A 15,628-nucleotide genomic window follows, 5' to 3' on the forward strand; every position below is an offset into this window, starting at 1 on the left:
AGATCCTTCTTTTGTTATCTTGCTGATGTAATCGAATCGAATAGACGAACATTTATATCTATCCCAAATGTTCAATTGAGAATCTATTTCATTACGGATAGACTCGACTGCTTTGGATTGTGTAAAAAGTAGGTTATTAGCTGTTGAAATCGCTGGGCCGCGGTTATTAAATATCTGTTTTCAGCTCAAAATTGATACTTTCTTCAAAAGTTTCACTCTAAATTATAGATACTCTCGAGTTTAAGTTAATCCTCTGTTTAATGGCGCTTAATTCGTTTTTACTCTCGATACATCGACCATAAAACTTCTCGATGATAATCGTTAATAATGTGAAACGAATCAGTGTTGCCTCGAATAATCGCTACTAACTCTTTCTTCGCAAAAGATTCTTTGCGTTACTATTTGCACGATTATGGCGAACAACATCCATCTCTTTGCTTTTTTTTTTTCTATTGCGTCTGTAGAATCGCTTTCCAATTAACGTTTGTTTTATAGGAAAAGTAACATTAAACGGGGCAAACTTTCCCTTTCACGAAGTTAATTTGTCTTTCATTTACGCAAATGTCGATAAACGTGGAAAAGCCGTAGTGTACGCGCGAGGAGAGAAATTCTACGCGCAACGCGGTTCACGTAGGCAAAGAATGTTCATTCGTGCATCGAATGACGATTATGAATTCAGGTTATTTGTTCTTTGCATAATATCATCGATCTACTTGTGGGAGTAATACGCTACGTATTACAAAGTAGATTTAATTCTACTTTAAAATAGAGTGCATTGAATATAGATGTACATCCTTGTACATCGTGCGTTACGTTTAATAATCGAGTTCTTAAACGATAGTACAGAACTCCCGTTCTTTGTAAATTTCATATATTTTAAGTAACATGACGTCTTCGCTATCGCGGTGATTTACTACTACAAGATAATCAGTATTGCCGCTACTGTTCAGAATTTACAACTGTATAATTTACCTTTTCTGTGTTATGTATAGTCAGGTAACAATTCCAAAAGACTTATACGTATTCGTGATAGTCTTTTCGTTGGTGCACAGCTTTTCCATTATTCCATATAAATACATACTTTTTCATAACCAAGTGTCCGATATTTATCCGCAAGTAACAGAGATATTCGAGTATCTACAAGGAAATACACGAGAAATCGAGATTACGTTAAAAGAATAGACGCGCGACTAGAAAAGAGTAGCCACGTGCGTATAATAAAGATAAACACGACAATTTTATGGAAAAGTATCATGAGAATTAACGAGAAAGCTCATCGAGCCCGTAATAAAATCACTTTGTTTGGCGATATTCGTTTTCAGTAATCAGCGTCGACTGTAGAGTGAAACCGGCAAACGAGTTTCCTTTGGCTACTAGAACCGATGTTATATAAATGCGTCTACGTATACGCGTGTACGTGGGCAATTCAAGCATTCCGACATGGCTACATCTCTCCGTTCCTTCGCGTCAAGCCATTTTACTCGGCGACTGGAGTAGAATCGTGTTCCGCGAACAATGACCGCAGTCAGATGAGTCGGTAAACGATCGAAGGTGAAATATCATGAAATACGCTTATTTTCGCAAAAAATCACTCAAGATGTGTATATATTATTTGATGCGATTATTTACATGCGACTGTAACGTATAGTGTACCTAGTCTGTTCAAATACATTAAGTAACAAGCGATTAAATACTGTCGTATCACGCGCGTTATACGAAATATTATAAAACATTATTTGCATGGTAATGCAACGAGGTTGTCGTGGTGGCTATATCGGTCGTATTTGATACAAATACGATCCAAACGAAACGAAAAGATCGTTGCTTTCGTTCAAAGTATGTTCCCTCGACATTAATACAACGACAGGGGTGGTCAACTAATAAAGGAATAGACGTGTTTTGAGATGCGTTACTCTTCTAGGAAATAGACGATATGCGTGTGGATATTTTTGTCCGAGAGGAGTTATTCCGTTATCGCTACATGTCTGAACGCATAACATAAACCGAGCATCGCACGTTACTTCATTTGAGTGTAAGATTTTCTCTGTTCGTTAGATATATCATCGGCGGAGATTTCGTACTTTCTCAGCTTTTCGTCGAGATCATTTCGAGAATACCGCAAACGAAATTATTAGCTTGGTCCATCCATCAACTTCCAGGGATATATAAACGTTCGTTCGCGGTTCTCCAGTCTCGTGGCACATATTTATATCCGCGGACAGAAATACCATCTTGGAATGCACATGCTAAACGGAAGATCACGCACACACTTCGACACACTTCTTGACGTTCTGTTGAGGCAATAACAGGGTTTCACGGCAAGCGAGTAACAGTCAAGTCGAATGGCAATTGATCGCGTGTAACCATAGAAACGATCTCTCGTTATTGAAGATCGACGACGTGGACGGATTTGAACGGTCCATTACACGTCAGAGCTTGTCAGTATGTAGCAGCGTGAGATGCATCGCCGTGCATCGTCGCTATCAGCCGTGGAGAAACTGTTATGCCTTGAGGATCGCATCGCGGCCAGACACACTGACTAGATACGTCTTGCCTAGATTCTACTGGCTAAAGGCTACGGAAACGCGGTCAACGGGAAATATTTCTCCTTTTTATGATAAAACTTATCCATATTAAGGTTCGTTTGTATTATCGGTTCGGAAGTGGAACGATAACGGAACGATTCCGTTCAGCAAAGACATTCAGCCGTTCACGAGACGCATTGATCGAGTTCGCAACTTGCAAAGCGTCCATGTTACTTATATACTTGTATACTTATACAATCTATAACAAATTTCGTTTCTTTTCGATACCGCGGGATCATGAAATTCACGAGACTCCGCGTATTCAGGCATTTCGAGAAACATCGATTCAACGATTTCACATCGTCCTCAAAGAGAGCGAGCGAACGGGAGTAGGAAAGGGTGCCACGGTATGTATGTTTTTACGGAACACCGAGCATACACAGCGACTTTCGATTCGCACGTACTTAGGTCGGAAATTATTCCCACCAAACGTGTAAAGCTATATTTCCGTTCCGAAAGGAAACCCCGACGCATAAATCAGATCTCGTTCCCACTCGTCTCTTTGTAATCAGCGCACGCGTGTAACCAACTCGTTATATTCGTAACCAATAATCTATTCGTTATTCGCAAGAAAGATAATGTATTAAAGTTTTATCGGAATCGGAAATTGTTTCCGAACGTTGTAATTAAAATCGTAGATATTAAATTTGTTAAAAGGCAAGCATGTCCGTTCGGACGTCTCAGTCAACGTTATTTGATAACGCGTAATATCTTTCGCATTAACGAGTGCGGTTGGATAAAGTTTAAGAATTTCAGAATCATTATCGGAATGTTAACCCTTCCGTCTTCGATTACGTTGCTGGCACGTTGTGTATTTCCCATGCCAAAATGTGGCAGCACGTGCCATAGACACGTTAGTCGATGCCAAGAAATTTGATTTATTCATTTTACACAAATATTTCAATTTCGGGATTGTATAAAAATTTATTATATATCTTACGCGCGACGATAAATTGTCGGTATCTCGATGAATGTCGATGATAAATGTTATTTTATTCATAATGGAATTACAATAACGAGATTAAAGGATGGCATTAAGCCACCGATACACGCTGTTTTTTATTTATTAACATGGTTCTATTCCATATCTCGGAAGAACATGGTCTTCTTAGCCATTTATTAATAAAAAAGGAAATTCATTTCCCTAATGAGTTGATCTCAGAAATAATTAATAGAATCTTATCTTTATGAAAGTTTACGAGCAATAAAATCGTAATAGCGATATAATTTATGCCAAGCGATTGAAAAGTGTTCGAATCAAAGCGATAGGTATATGAATGAAGACTATTACAATTAGCCTTATCTAGGATATTATTGTTCTATTGTACGCAGTATATAATAATCAGTAGCAGATATTATTCGAACTTTGCATTTGCCACCAATATTCATAAAGATACCCGATAAATTACTGTCCAAACATACATTTTATAATGCCCTGTCGAATTCGCTTTGAAATGAGTAATAAAATGGCGATAATAGAAATATATAGCATCGTTACAATGTTATTGAAATAATCATAAATAATAATTCATAAAATCAGGCGCCTTTTGTGTGAGAAATTGTTTCGCATTTGTAATAGAGAAATATTGTTATAGCGTAAATATTTCATCATGGAATTATCAAACTTTGGATGTCCTATTTTTACAATTATCGAAAAAATGCAGTTGACAAAATTGATATTAACTATTATCATACGTATCTGTTTGTTCTGTCTATAAAATTTTAGTTGTAATCATTTACGATAAATCTTGGTATACATTAAAGCTTGATAACGATTGATGAAGGCTTTCGGAAATAAATAAATAAATAAATAAACGATCGAATAAGAAAATAAGCTTAAGAACGAAGAACAAAATAAGGTGCGATTGTTAATTGGAACATGATTAAGCAGAACGCGGGCTATTACTCTTTCGATTAAACAGCGAAAGTTAGTCAACCATCTCGACCTGATCGAAGCGTTGATCTTGGATCTGGATTAGTTTGCACTGGTCTCAAATTCGTTATCGGGGAATCGCGAGCACTTGTCCGTCGGAACGTGATTCATTCGACAATTTCGGTACACGCGGTACACGTGCCCGTACATTACCCTGCGCGATGTATGTACCGTGCCCTCGCACACGAATCCCGATGCATTCGAATTCAATCAGACGGGAAATAGCTCCGTGGCCCTCGCCTTCGTCCTCTCCTCGTTCGATCGCGTTCGAATTTTGCCAACGATTCATCTCTAATTATGCGGTGTGCCGTGTGCTTGCTCCATATTTCTCTCTCTCTCTCTCTCTCTCTCTCTCTCTCTTTCTTTCTCTTTCTCTTCCCCTTTCTCCGTTCGCCGATCAAGCGCCGTATCATTCGATACACGTTCTCGATTCGAACTCTGACGGTGATCCGAATGTGCAGATCCGATATGTGTTTCGTAAAAACCCTCCTGCTGCCCGCTGCAATTCGTAGCACCGCACCGCGCGCCGCGCCGGTCACACCTTCATTAACATACACACCGTGATTCCGGCGATTGATCCGACAAGAAAAGAGTTGTCGGCATGCTTGTACCTTTTAATCCGTTTTGATATACCGTCGCTCCAATGTAATTAATCGTCAGTTCCGTGTATACAGCAAGAAATAGCTGGCATTAAGGATAATTTAAAACGAACTATTAAAACGAACTCTATTATCACGATGAAATACCAAGATCAAGAACTTTTTACACGCTACGTGACGACCAGACAATAACAAGTAGACGAAATAAGATTCAGAAGACATAGCGATATAGATGTATGACTAGAGGGGACTAGATGTGCCACTTTTACGTCATATCTGAGAAGAGGAGAAAAACGAAACATCGTATCTTTGGATTTTATTTCGCGAATCGCGAATATTTATTGCGTTCCATCTAACCGTGCTGTCTTCTCTTTTTGCGGTAGAAGCGAACCACGTACTTCCATTAGTAATCGTGTATCAGACGAAGAAAATACCGCAGATTGGTCGACCGTCGTAAATACACACGAATAAGCCGTATCGACTAATTAAACAACATTTAAGCGAGCGGAAGGCAGACGGATAAGCATAGAAACGTAACGACCGCTTACGATTCATGCAAATTCAACCACTTCCGAGTTAAGCATTTCTGCCACTGCCGCATCGACAGTCTGTGCCGTTTCTCTTTTTCTCACATATAGAGAAGCGAAAAAGAAATTTTCTTCTTTCGAAATCCTTTCGCTTCAATTTAACTTTTTCTACTTTCCCCTCCTCTCTTTATATCCCCTTCCGCTTTTCTCTTACACGATTTCCTGCTTTTTTTTTATTTGTATTCTCCGTTGGCTTCTATTTTCGTCTTTGTTTACGTTTCCACTATTTGGCTTATTACTTCCAGTCCTTAGCTTAAAGTACGGTCTTGCATGGTTCACCATTTCCTCTGGACTTTTACCGTCGCTTTATTTTTCTATTTCCCGCCTCTTTCCGTTCACCCTCGAACGCGAGTATATATTCGTTAAAATTCGTTCAAAGGGTGCGAAGGAAAACACACTAAATGCACGTTACATCGCACAGCGGTCAACCTCAAACTAACCGAGCGCAGCGGCAGTACCAGCTACAAAGCTTCTGGTCTATTTAGCTCTTAACTCTTAACCCTTGCGAACACTTCGACCCGAAAGGGAATCGTCTCGAATAACATCCAAGTTAACCGAAGGCCCCATTGATCAACCCAACTTGTCGATACGCGTCGTAATAGAATCTATTGTTCTATTATCCGGTATTCAAAACGATGAGGAATTACGCATTCCTGCCAACTGAAAACCGAGATCTATAATGTATCCTAATCTTACTCGATGCTAGGATGATAATTCCTATTGAAATCGTGATTCGTTTGAAACAATCAAACTTTAAAAATTACACGATTCCTTCGAATTATGTGATTCGTGTGGGTGAATTGAAAGTCAAACTATAATAAGCTCGTTTATGAACATGGCGAGATTCGAATAAAAACGATCTGAACAACGTTAGTTAAGATAAAAATTGTAGATTTTATGTAAATCCATGTTTTTCTGAATACGATTAAACTAATGGCATCTAATACCTAAGAATTTAACTTGTTTCACCTCTTAAGTATTACAATAAATATTTTGGATATCTTTTCCCGTTTAAATTTCCTCTTGTCTATGAATTATAAATCTTTCATTTTTTGTGCCAAAACTAACCAGAGTAAAAAGCGAATTCTCATAGAATTGCAGTTACCAATTTTATTTTAACTTCGTTAAAATGTTTAATTCGTCGTTTAAAAACGTAAGACGCGAAGAAGTGGCTAAATATCCGTGCAGCATAAACGACTTCAATGAGAAAAGATTTGGAGAAGTCGTAAGAAACAAGGGCAGCCATTCTTTTGTATATAAGCTGCCTGTAAGTTTTGCCGCTGGTAAGAGAGGTCCTTCAGCATAAACTTCTAGTCTAGGCAGCTGCACGGTTGACGCACGTGCAGCAAACGTAAATCGCACCTTCTTCTGAGAACTTTCGAAGTCAACGTCGTCGGTAGAAAATGCAACATTCAATTTGTTACAGCTTCTCCGCCCTGTTCTGTTCTGTCCTTTTCCCTGCTATTCCTATACGAAGCGTGAAGTTTCGCTTAAAAGTTCCGGAAGGTCCGTTCCGCAACTATATTAGAATATAAATTTGTGTGACGCATTTGTCAGAAGCAAATATATCGATACGGCGAATCATTCTTTCGTTAGTTCTCTTTCATGTTGTACGGTATTATATATTATCCAACATTCTTTCAAATATTCTTTCAAACGAAGTGATTTGAAGAATTGTAACAAAATGTTGTAATAGTTTTGTCGCACGAAGTATTCGAAAAAATCTCGTCTGTGAAAGAATTAACGGTAGATCGTAAACCTGATTCGTTCGAGGAGAACCATAATCCTCGCGTTTATCTAGGGAACTAGAAAATCCCATGAATTCCAAGGATTCATTTAAAGAACAAATTTAAAGAAGCAAACAAATGGTCTTGAATTAGGCAAGACAAGCGGGTCTTTACATCGATTTCGAAGGGAAGAGAAGGCGTTTCCTCGATAAAAACTTTACAACGGCCATCAATTTTCCAAGACAGCGAGAAACGGACTGTGCTTTTACCCTTACACAAATAGTAATTCGCCTCGCATTAAATCAAAAGCGTCTACCTAACAGTTGAGCAACGATATTACGAGTTTCTTCTGTAATTCGACAATTTTTTCTAGTTCTTCTTAATACAATCGGAGATAGAACGTATGACATATGATATTTAATGACTTCTAGGTTGAATGCACGTTGTTTTTTTTAACTATTTATCTGTATGTAATTTTTGTATCTTTATTTTTTACCTTTTTTCCGTCTGTAGTAAAACGAAGATAAAGGTAACGATTACTTGCGAAACAACATAATAGTAATAGTTTGTAAAATTTTGTATGACCGAAGTTTTCTTTGCGCGAAGAAACGCCCTAAAAATCATACCATTACAATCAGTAGTTCTCTGAAAATAGATTCTTGAAGAACGCCTGGCTTTCAACCTCTAACACCGAGCAGTCTCTTGAGATCTATTTAGAAAACAAAATCCTAACTCAAGACATCGAGCTTTTCCCTTCTAACCGAAAATTTGCCAATTATTATCGTACACGCGATAATAGATTTATCGATACAGTATCTGCTTTCGACCTGAGCGGTTTTATTGTAGCTCGACAGGTTGGAAATCGGAGCAAGGATCGAAAATCATCCGTCAGAAGAGCAAAGAAGAGTCGAAGTTCACAGTGTAACGCCACGTAGCTTCAAAGATACTGGGTTGGCAGAATGTTATAGGAAAAGGGAGCGTATATACAAGAGGGGGGAGGGGAATAGATATGCCATATTCTACGAGGGAGGGAAAGATTTATGATGCTCGTGCGTCAGCTCGCACATCTCAATTTCGGGATGCCGCGAGTCAGGAGCCACGGCGCTCCCTTTGTTGCTGCCAGAGACGACCATGGAGGACGAAACGATAAGAAAGAGGCTGGCACAAAGAGGAAAAAAAAAGAAGCTTCAAGATAGGGATCGGATTGGGCAAGGAGACAGGGAAAACGGTGCGTTCCTATTACCCGTCTTTCGGTATTGTCTGCTATTCTTAGAGGGTCGAGAATCCCTTCAATTATGACCAAGTATTTTAATTAACAGGTATTAAATCCTGACTATCACGTTCAATTTTCCTCGTTCTTGATAATATTACGTTCATTTTTTTTATTGTCTAATAACGCATACACTGTTGATTAAATCTTATCTATATCGCATGCTACACGAGTCTAGTAGAAACAAAACTAATAAACTCCACTTTTTATTGGAATCTTAATTTCATAACGTAAATTGATAATATCGATATTCAATCCTCAAAAAACGAATGATCTACTTCCGTATGTCCTTTTGTTGCAAAAGGGTAAAATAAATGACACAAATTCTGAAGTAAATTTAGAAAACAACGTTAGTAACGTCTCCACTTCTCTCTGCTTTTCAATTTGTGGAACTGATAAAAGTATATAGCTTCCGAACGGTTTATAGAATTAACTATTGTGTACAATTTGCATTTACGGTAGAACTTTAATTATTCGAACTAATAAGCATAACCATAAGAATTTTTGAAATAGGATATTTCTGAAAATTGGCAAGACCGTTACGAACCTTTCAAATTATTCGGTATATATTTTCTATTACTACGATTACGTAGCTAATTAAACGCAGAAATTAAAGGCGTTCCAGTGAAACAGAGTCGATTCCTGATAGCAAGTTCCGCTCATAACCGACGTTCGTAACTTTATAATTTAGTCTGGATACCGTAATTCCGTGGCCACTGTGTCAAAGTTATATTTATCGGTGGTAAACTCCCTTTCCGAGTTCGATAGTTTCATGGCAACTCTCCATTCTCGAGTTGAATCCGTCCTAAGTAAATTCTTCCTTTACACACCTCCGCCGCGGTTTCTCTCGTTTCAAATTCATTCGCCGGAAAGCAACCGTTGTCTCCATTCCCAGGAAGAAACAATGTTCCTTCCGCGCAATGTTGTCTATGTTTGCAGAATCGGCCAAAAAAAAACAAAACGTTCATGAATATTCAAAATGTGGAGGATCGAACTGGATAGATAACAAGCGTTTGATGCTTCGCAAGATATTAAAACGGTCGCATCCAGTCTTCGTTTTGGAATATTCAACAACATATGCGATATTTTCCATACGCCGGTAAGCAAAAGCATTTAATAGCCAGCTTCACTTTGATAAGGGAAATTTATTACGCGCCGACGCTATTTTTTAGTTTTGACTAAATCCATAACGAAAAATTCAGAGAGAGAGAGAAAAAAAAACACAGAGAAACGAATAAAGGTAGAATTGTAAATTGATCGACGGATGAATTGCAGACATTTTACGTATCCCAATGAAGAGTCTTCGGCAGACATTCCTAGTAACTTTTGGTTACTTTTAATTATTTCTCTATCTAATCATTTCGAATACGGTAATACAATTTTGAACATTATTTCCATAAGCCAAATTGGCATTATTTCCAAATGCCAAAAGAAGGAAAAAGAAAAAAATATATATATATACAAGTTCCGGTTATAGAGAATTAAAAGCATGAAATCTTTGTTAGAAAAAATTTCAACGTTGTCATTCATTCATTTGAGAATTGAAGAAAATTATCGTTGCTTACCGATGTCACTATACATCGGCAGTTCGATGGCGGATGCAGAGAGCGTTGCTCGATCTTTGATAATAGCCATTAATCAATCGACGAACGTGAGACGAATCGTCGTATCGCTTCGCGATCTCGTGCTCGCAGAAAGAATGCCGACTGGCGAAAACGGGGAGCGCCGCGGCGTCGTCGCATACTTCTCGAAGTGTACATTGACATTTCGTTGATGTTCAATCGACGCGACGGCATCAAACCTTTGTACGATTTATCCAAAGAAGATGTACGTATCTTGACGTACGCCTGCGAAAACGGCTACCGTGTAGTGTGAAATGCATACAACTCGTTTTATCTTTCTGCATTCCACTGACGTTGTCGTCACAATATTGATAATCTATACTAAGTGAAATTGTTGATTGATAATGTTTTCACGCGATAAAAATAAAAAAGAAAAGAAGACTAACGCGTCTAAATAAATTCATTTTTTTTTTTTTTTTTGAAAGAATAATCTTAAAAAGATAAAATGTTAGAAGAACTTCAGATAAATTGGGAGAAAATTCAGCAAACAACGACGATAGTTACGGACGTGATAGAAAAATCAACGAATCTTCGATTTTCGATTTTGCATCGTGTAATAGTGACCAGGATAACACAATGCTAAACTCGGTTGTGCATTAACGCCAGAATTTCGGGAATTTCATTCTACGTAATACCCCGCTGGCGGTTATTTCGGTTGTAGTACGATCTTTTTTATTTTGTGCATGGTTTTAGCAAATACTGTTCGTTTTACGATTAATTAATTAGGCAAGGTAAGAAAATTACAATTTTCGAGAAAAAGAAACCTCAAAAGATGCTCGTTGTTGCTAACGCATACTTCTCTATAGGATGTCGTTATTCGCAAACTGGCGAGACAATTGATACAAGTGCGCGTAGGAATTGATATCTTTTCTGTGAATATGCAAAGTTTAAATTGCGAAGGCGCAAATTCATTCGAACGATCCCCTCTCCATATAGAGTGCAAAGGGTGATCTGGGAAAAAAAGATGCTCTGTCGAGCATTCTCCAAGATCGAAATACTCAAGAGATCGCAGATCCTTTGTCCGAGAGAGCCGAAGTTGCTCCATCCCAAGACAAAGCTGGGTCTTCTCTTTCCTTTTTTACACGCGTATATATTTCCTTCCGTGCTCTTCCCTCTTTCGACACATGCACGTAGTTGACTATAGGTGTATACAGACGAATACAGACATACGCGTATATATGTATACGCGATGACAATCCAACGAGATCTCGGTACGAACGCTAGCCTGAGCTTTGTACTTACGTACCACGCGTGCCTTTTTCTCGCGTCAAAGACCGGGAAAAGACGCGCGGAAGAAGATAAATGAATAGCAGAAAAATGCTGCATAATCAAGGAGTTCCGTTCGGTGAAAGCAGTCAACGAAATCGAACCACCCTCGCTTACAAATGTTTGAACAACATGAAGTACAAGGGAAACAAATATTAACCCTGCGAAGATAGCAACTAATCCGATAGATGCATGCAAAATCCTTTTGGGAATGTGTATTCTTGAATGATGCTGATGCATCGTGAAGTTTATTGACAAAGAACATTCCGTTCAAAAAATAGCTCATGAAACAAGAGAAGAATTTCTATTATTTAGATAAAAGTACATTATCACAATGCTACAAATAATTCAATTAATTGTGACGACAAAAAGTATTAACAAAGTTCTCTTTCGTTATTGCAATATTAAAAGAGAGAATTTAGAAGCACATTAACAGAAAAAGAATCGCAAATGGAGCGGTCCTTGACGGAACAAGGACGACGATTAATCGGTTAACGAAGAAAACAGTAGAAAAAGAAAACTGGATCTATCCATGTTGTTCGAGTCAATCTCAAAATATTTCTAAAAACGTTTGCAAGATATTATTATGCCTCGAACAGCAACTGTATCACGTATGATGAATGTTATGACCGTTTCCACGACGAATACATCAAGCGAGCATTCTAAATAGCTCGTGTTAAACATAACTTTTTACTGTTATCATTTTCTCGCAACGTATATTCATCGTATTCCGTGTGTTACAAAGGTATATTTATAATCTGCTTAATTGTTATAAATCGCAGCTATTTCAACTACATGATAATGCCCCATAACTTGCAAGTTACACAACTGTGTATTTATAAAACTTTATCATTGTTTCGCTGTATCTTATTAGTATATTTTTCTGATTGCCAACTAATCTATCTATAGTAATGATTAGTTTAGTTTCTAATTAAAATAAAACATAATTAATTTAATATCCATGTCTGAAACATGTCGGAAACACTGCGACTGGATAAAAAATGTTTAGACTGTGATGACCTCCGCAGGATTAAATAGAATGGAACCGCGTTGGCGGTTAAGAAGACTTACCTGGTGGACAATTGCACTCGGAAACGTCTCGTTTGATCCGAAAAACGTTCGACTGGAACGCAGGCCGATGCACCTCCAACTGTTCCTGAATTTCTCTCTTGAGCCTCTGAATAAGAACGTCCGGCATTTCTTGAATTTGACAACGAGCCTCCAAATTGGCGATCCGCGATTCCAATCCTAGTTCCCTGTACATGAGTAGACCGGACACAGCCAAGCTGGTAATACAGAGGGCGCACATTGCCCAAATGAGTGTTGCACCCCCCGTCGTTCGACATGAATCCTTACGGAATTTCCTCGGCATCGATGTCTCGAGGGAGCTCTTTCTCGGCGACGACCAGTCGGCCGCCGTGTCGGACTCCATGTTGTACATAGGATCGACACACGTTCGCTTCTATTCGTGCACGCAGCGCGTTAAGCGCGCGTCATAACCCACCCGACGATCGTCGATACGTCCTGACACGACAATCACGGACAAACGCGATAGAACGTAGAAACCACGCGAGTCTTACAGACTGTGCGGCGTCATCGTCCATCTGGAATGCATCTCGTGCGCCCACTTGCCGTTATTGCTTACCTCTCTTTCTTAGCGATCGTTCTTTCTTCTTCTATCTTCAACGAGCACGCGTTCTCCTATACTCTCTACCTCTCTGTCTTTCTCTCCCTTTCGCTATATACCTTGAACGAACGTGTTTGTTTCGCTCTTTCACCTTTTTATCCGACCCTCTCTCCTCGGAGTAATCGACGTTCCTGTGTTTGACCACACACAGACGTTGGTAAACAACAAAACGGTCCCACCAACCAGAACCGAGTGTTCCGCTAAACCGCGCGCTCGTTTTAAATGTTCGAACAAGGAATGACAGCGTCCCCCTATCGGTCGATTCGAGTCAATCACGCTGCTATCTAACTACGCGCCAGTTTGTTCCTTCGGTAACCTTTCTATCTTGCTGTCGGAACGTCTTGTCCTTCCTGTTGCCGCTGCCACTGCAAATGGAGCATCTCCCGGCGCTGTCGCATCGCGATTTCTCCGGCTTGCGCACTTTCCACACTCTCCGTTAATTTCGGAATTAGATAAATCAGCGAGGAAACACTCGACAACCTCGATCACCGGTTTTCGCCACTCGGACCGTACCTTCTCGTGTGGCACACGCTTACGCTAGGTTCGAACTGGAAAAAGCAGCGCCAACGGTGCAACTACAACTACCGTTGAAACAACGGAGAATCCCGATTTCTGCGAAACATCGAATCAAATCTAACGACCTATCGTTCACGCGGATATCGTCGACAAAACGGAAACACTGTGTCGTGACAACGAAGTTCGATTTATTGAGCAAATGAAAAGTCCCGAAATACCGCGAATACGAAGCTCACAGCGTGGCATTCGCAGTACGACTGGATGTGGTGGGGCGACGCTCTGCCGAGGGCCGAGGGTTCGTCGCTTCGGAGACATTCGTGCGCTCTCGGCCGTCTTCGAGCCTCGACTCATCCACCGGCTGCCGGACGCGTGGAGGACGATCGCTCGACCTAACGTCCACTTCCATTCGCACTGATTCGACCCTGCTTCCCTTGCCCTTCCATTTACCCCTCCGATACGCCCCTTCACCATTCCACTGGATTTCGCCAGAGGATTTAACTTTTTGTTTTTCCTTCTATCTGTTAACCGTTCGAATCGCACGGCTATCACCGTGTGCAAAATTGTACCAACTTATTTTAAATTCAACCCTTTCATTCCTCTACATACGAGAACCAAGTTAACGGTACACGGCCTGACAAAAAGTTGATCGAGTGTGAAAATCTCTATCTTCTCGAATTGGTATTCGAACCAACCGGTTTCTCGATTACCTCGATTATTTCATCGCGATTAAAACTATATAATTGCATAATTTTGCAGTACTGATTTTGGTTTGTTTTTTTTTTTTTTAATTATTTACACTGGAACACACAAAATATATTTGTTTCATTGTATAAATGTTCTATAAATATTGAGATACTATATTTAGATTTTTTTAATAAATTAATAATGTCGTAATAATCTAAATTTCTTTATCACTTTAGTCCTTCGAATTTGAACTGTGTTTAAAAAATATATATTTGCTTACGTAATTTACGTGTTCGAAGGGTCAATCTATTTTTGATCGAAAGATTAAACCGATTAAACCGATATCGAATCACGAATTTGAAGTAGAATGGGATTGGAACGAAACGAATCGTAACAAAGCAGTTATATTAGGAAATATCGATCGACGAATCGATCGTTTCCCTTGAAACACATCCCCTGTGTGTATACGTGACGGATACGTACAATCGACCCCTTGCTACCGTCCAATCGCTAGCACAGGAAGCGATTATAGACTACATCCTGGAACGTACGTTCGGCGTGTTCGCCCTCTGCGCGTATACTAAATCGAATGCTGTAGCAACCTGCTAATCGTATAACTAATAAGCGGACAAATCGTCGATACACGATGAGAAACCATTATGACAAGACAAATACGATTGATGTTTCATAGTACTACGTTCATCTGTCGAAACGCTCTTTGCAACACGTATCGTTTCTTACTAACAATTTAGAAACAGGAAATATCGGAAGTTAAATATCACCAGATACTCGATATCGCGTTAAATTTAATATCGTTAGTGAATAATAATAAAAACTTCAGTATTGCGAAAGTTTGAAGACACGAATGAAAGGGAATTGATTTTTGAATTCAAAAATATGCTTCAGCCGCGTGCATCGTAAGTATGTTATGTATTTCCCTTTATCCTTATATCCCAATTTTAAGAACGAGTAGTCGAAGCATTTTGAGATAAAACATAAAATATCAAATTACAAAGAACAGGTAGGAAGCACTATATTCGGCAGTGTTCTCTTCACTGAAGTCCTAACATGATTTCTCCAAATATGTAATACTACCTTCACAGAAATCATCTAGACATACTTACATTCCATTAACGTTATCAAGACAACATG

General features: G+C 39.2%; 1 protein-coding gene across 28 annotated transcripts in view; it reads right to left on the reverse strand.

The window, feature by feature from the left end:
• Positions 1–14,068, reverse strand: part of LOC139990889 (uncharacterized) — a 121,833-nt gene extending 107,765 nt beyond the window's left edge. For 12 of the 28 annotated variants that reach the window (XM_072010486.1, XM_072010487.1, XM_072010483.1 and 9 more), the window contains exon 1: positions 12,661–14,062. In XM_072010486.1, the coding sequence (XP_071866587.1) occupies positions 12,661–13,030 (370 nt within the window). In that variant the 5' untranslated portion in view covers positions 13,031–14,062. Of the gene's footprint in view, positions 1–12,660 lie in introns of all 28 variants that reach the window. The other 16 variants (XM_072010480.1, XM_072010479.1, XM_072010474.1 and 13 more) reach the window with 4 other exon arrangements.
• Between the last annotated feature and the right edge of the window lie 1,560 nt (positions 14,069–15,628).

Source organism: Bombus fervidus, chromosome 9, assembly GCF_041682495.2.
Source record: "Bombus fervidus isolate BK054 chromosome 9, iyBomFerv1, whole genome shotgun sequence".
Taxonomy (NCBI): Eukaryota; Metazoa; Arthropoda; class Insecta; order Hymenoptera; family Apidae; genus Bombus; species Bombus fervidus.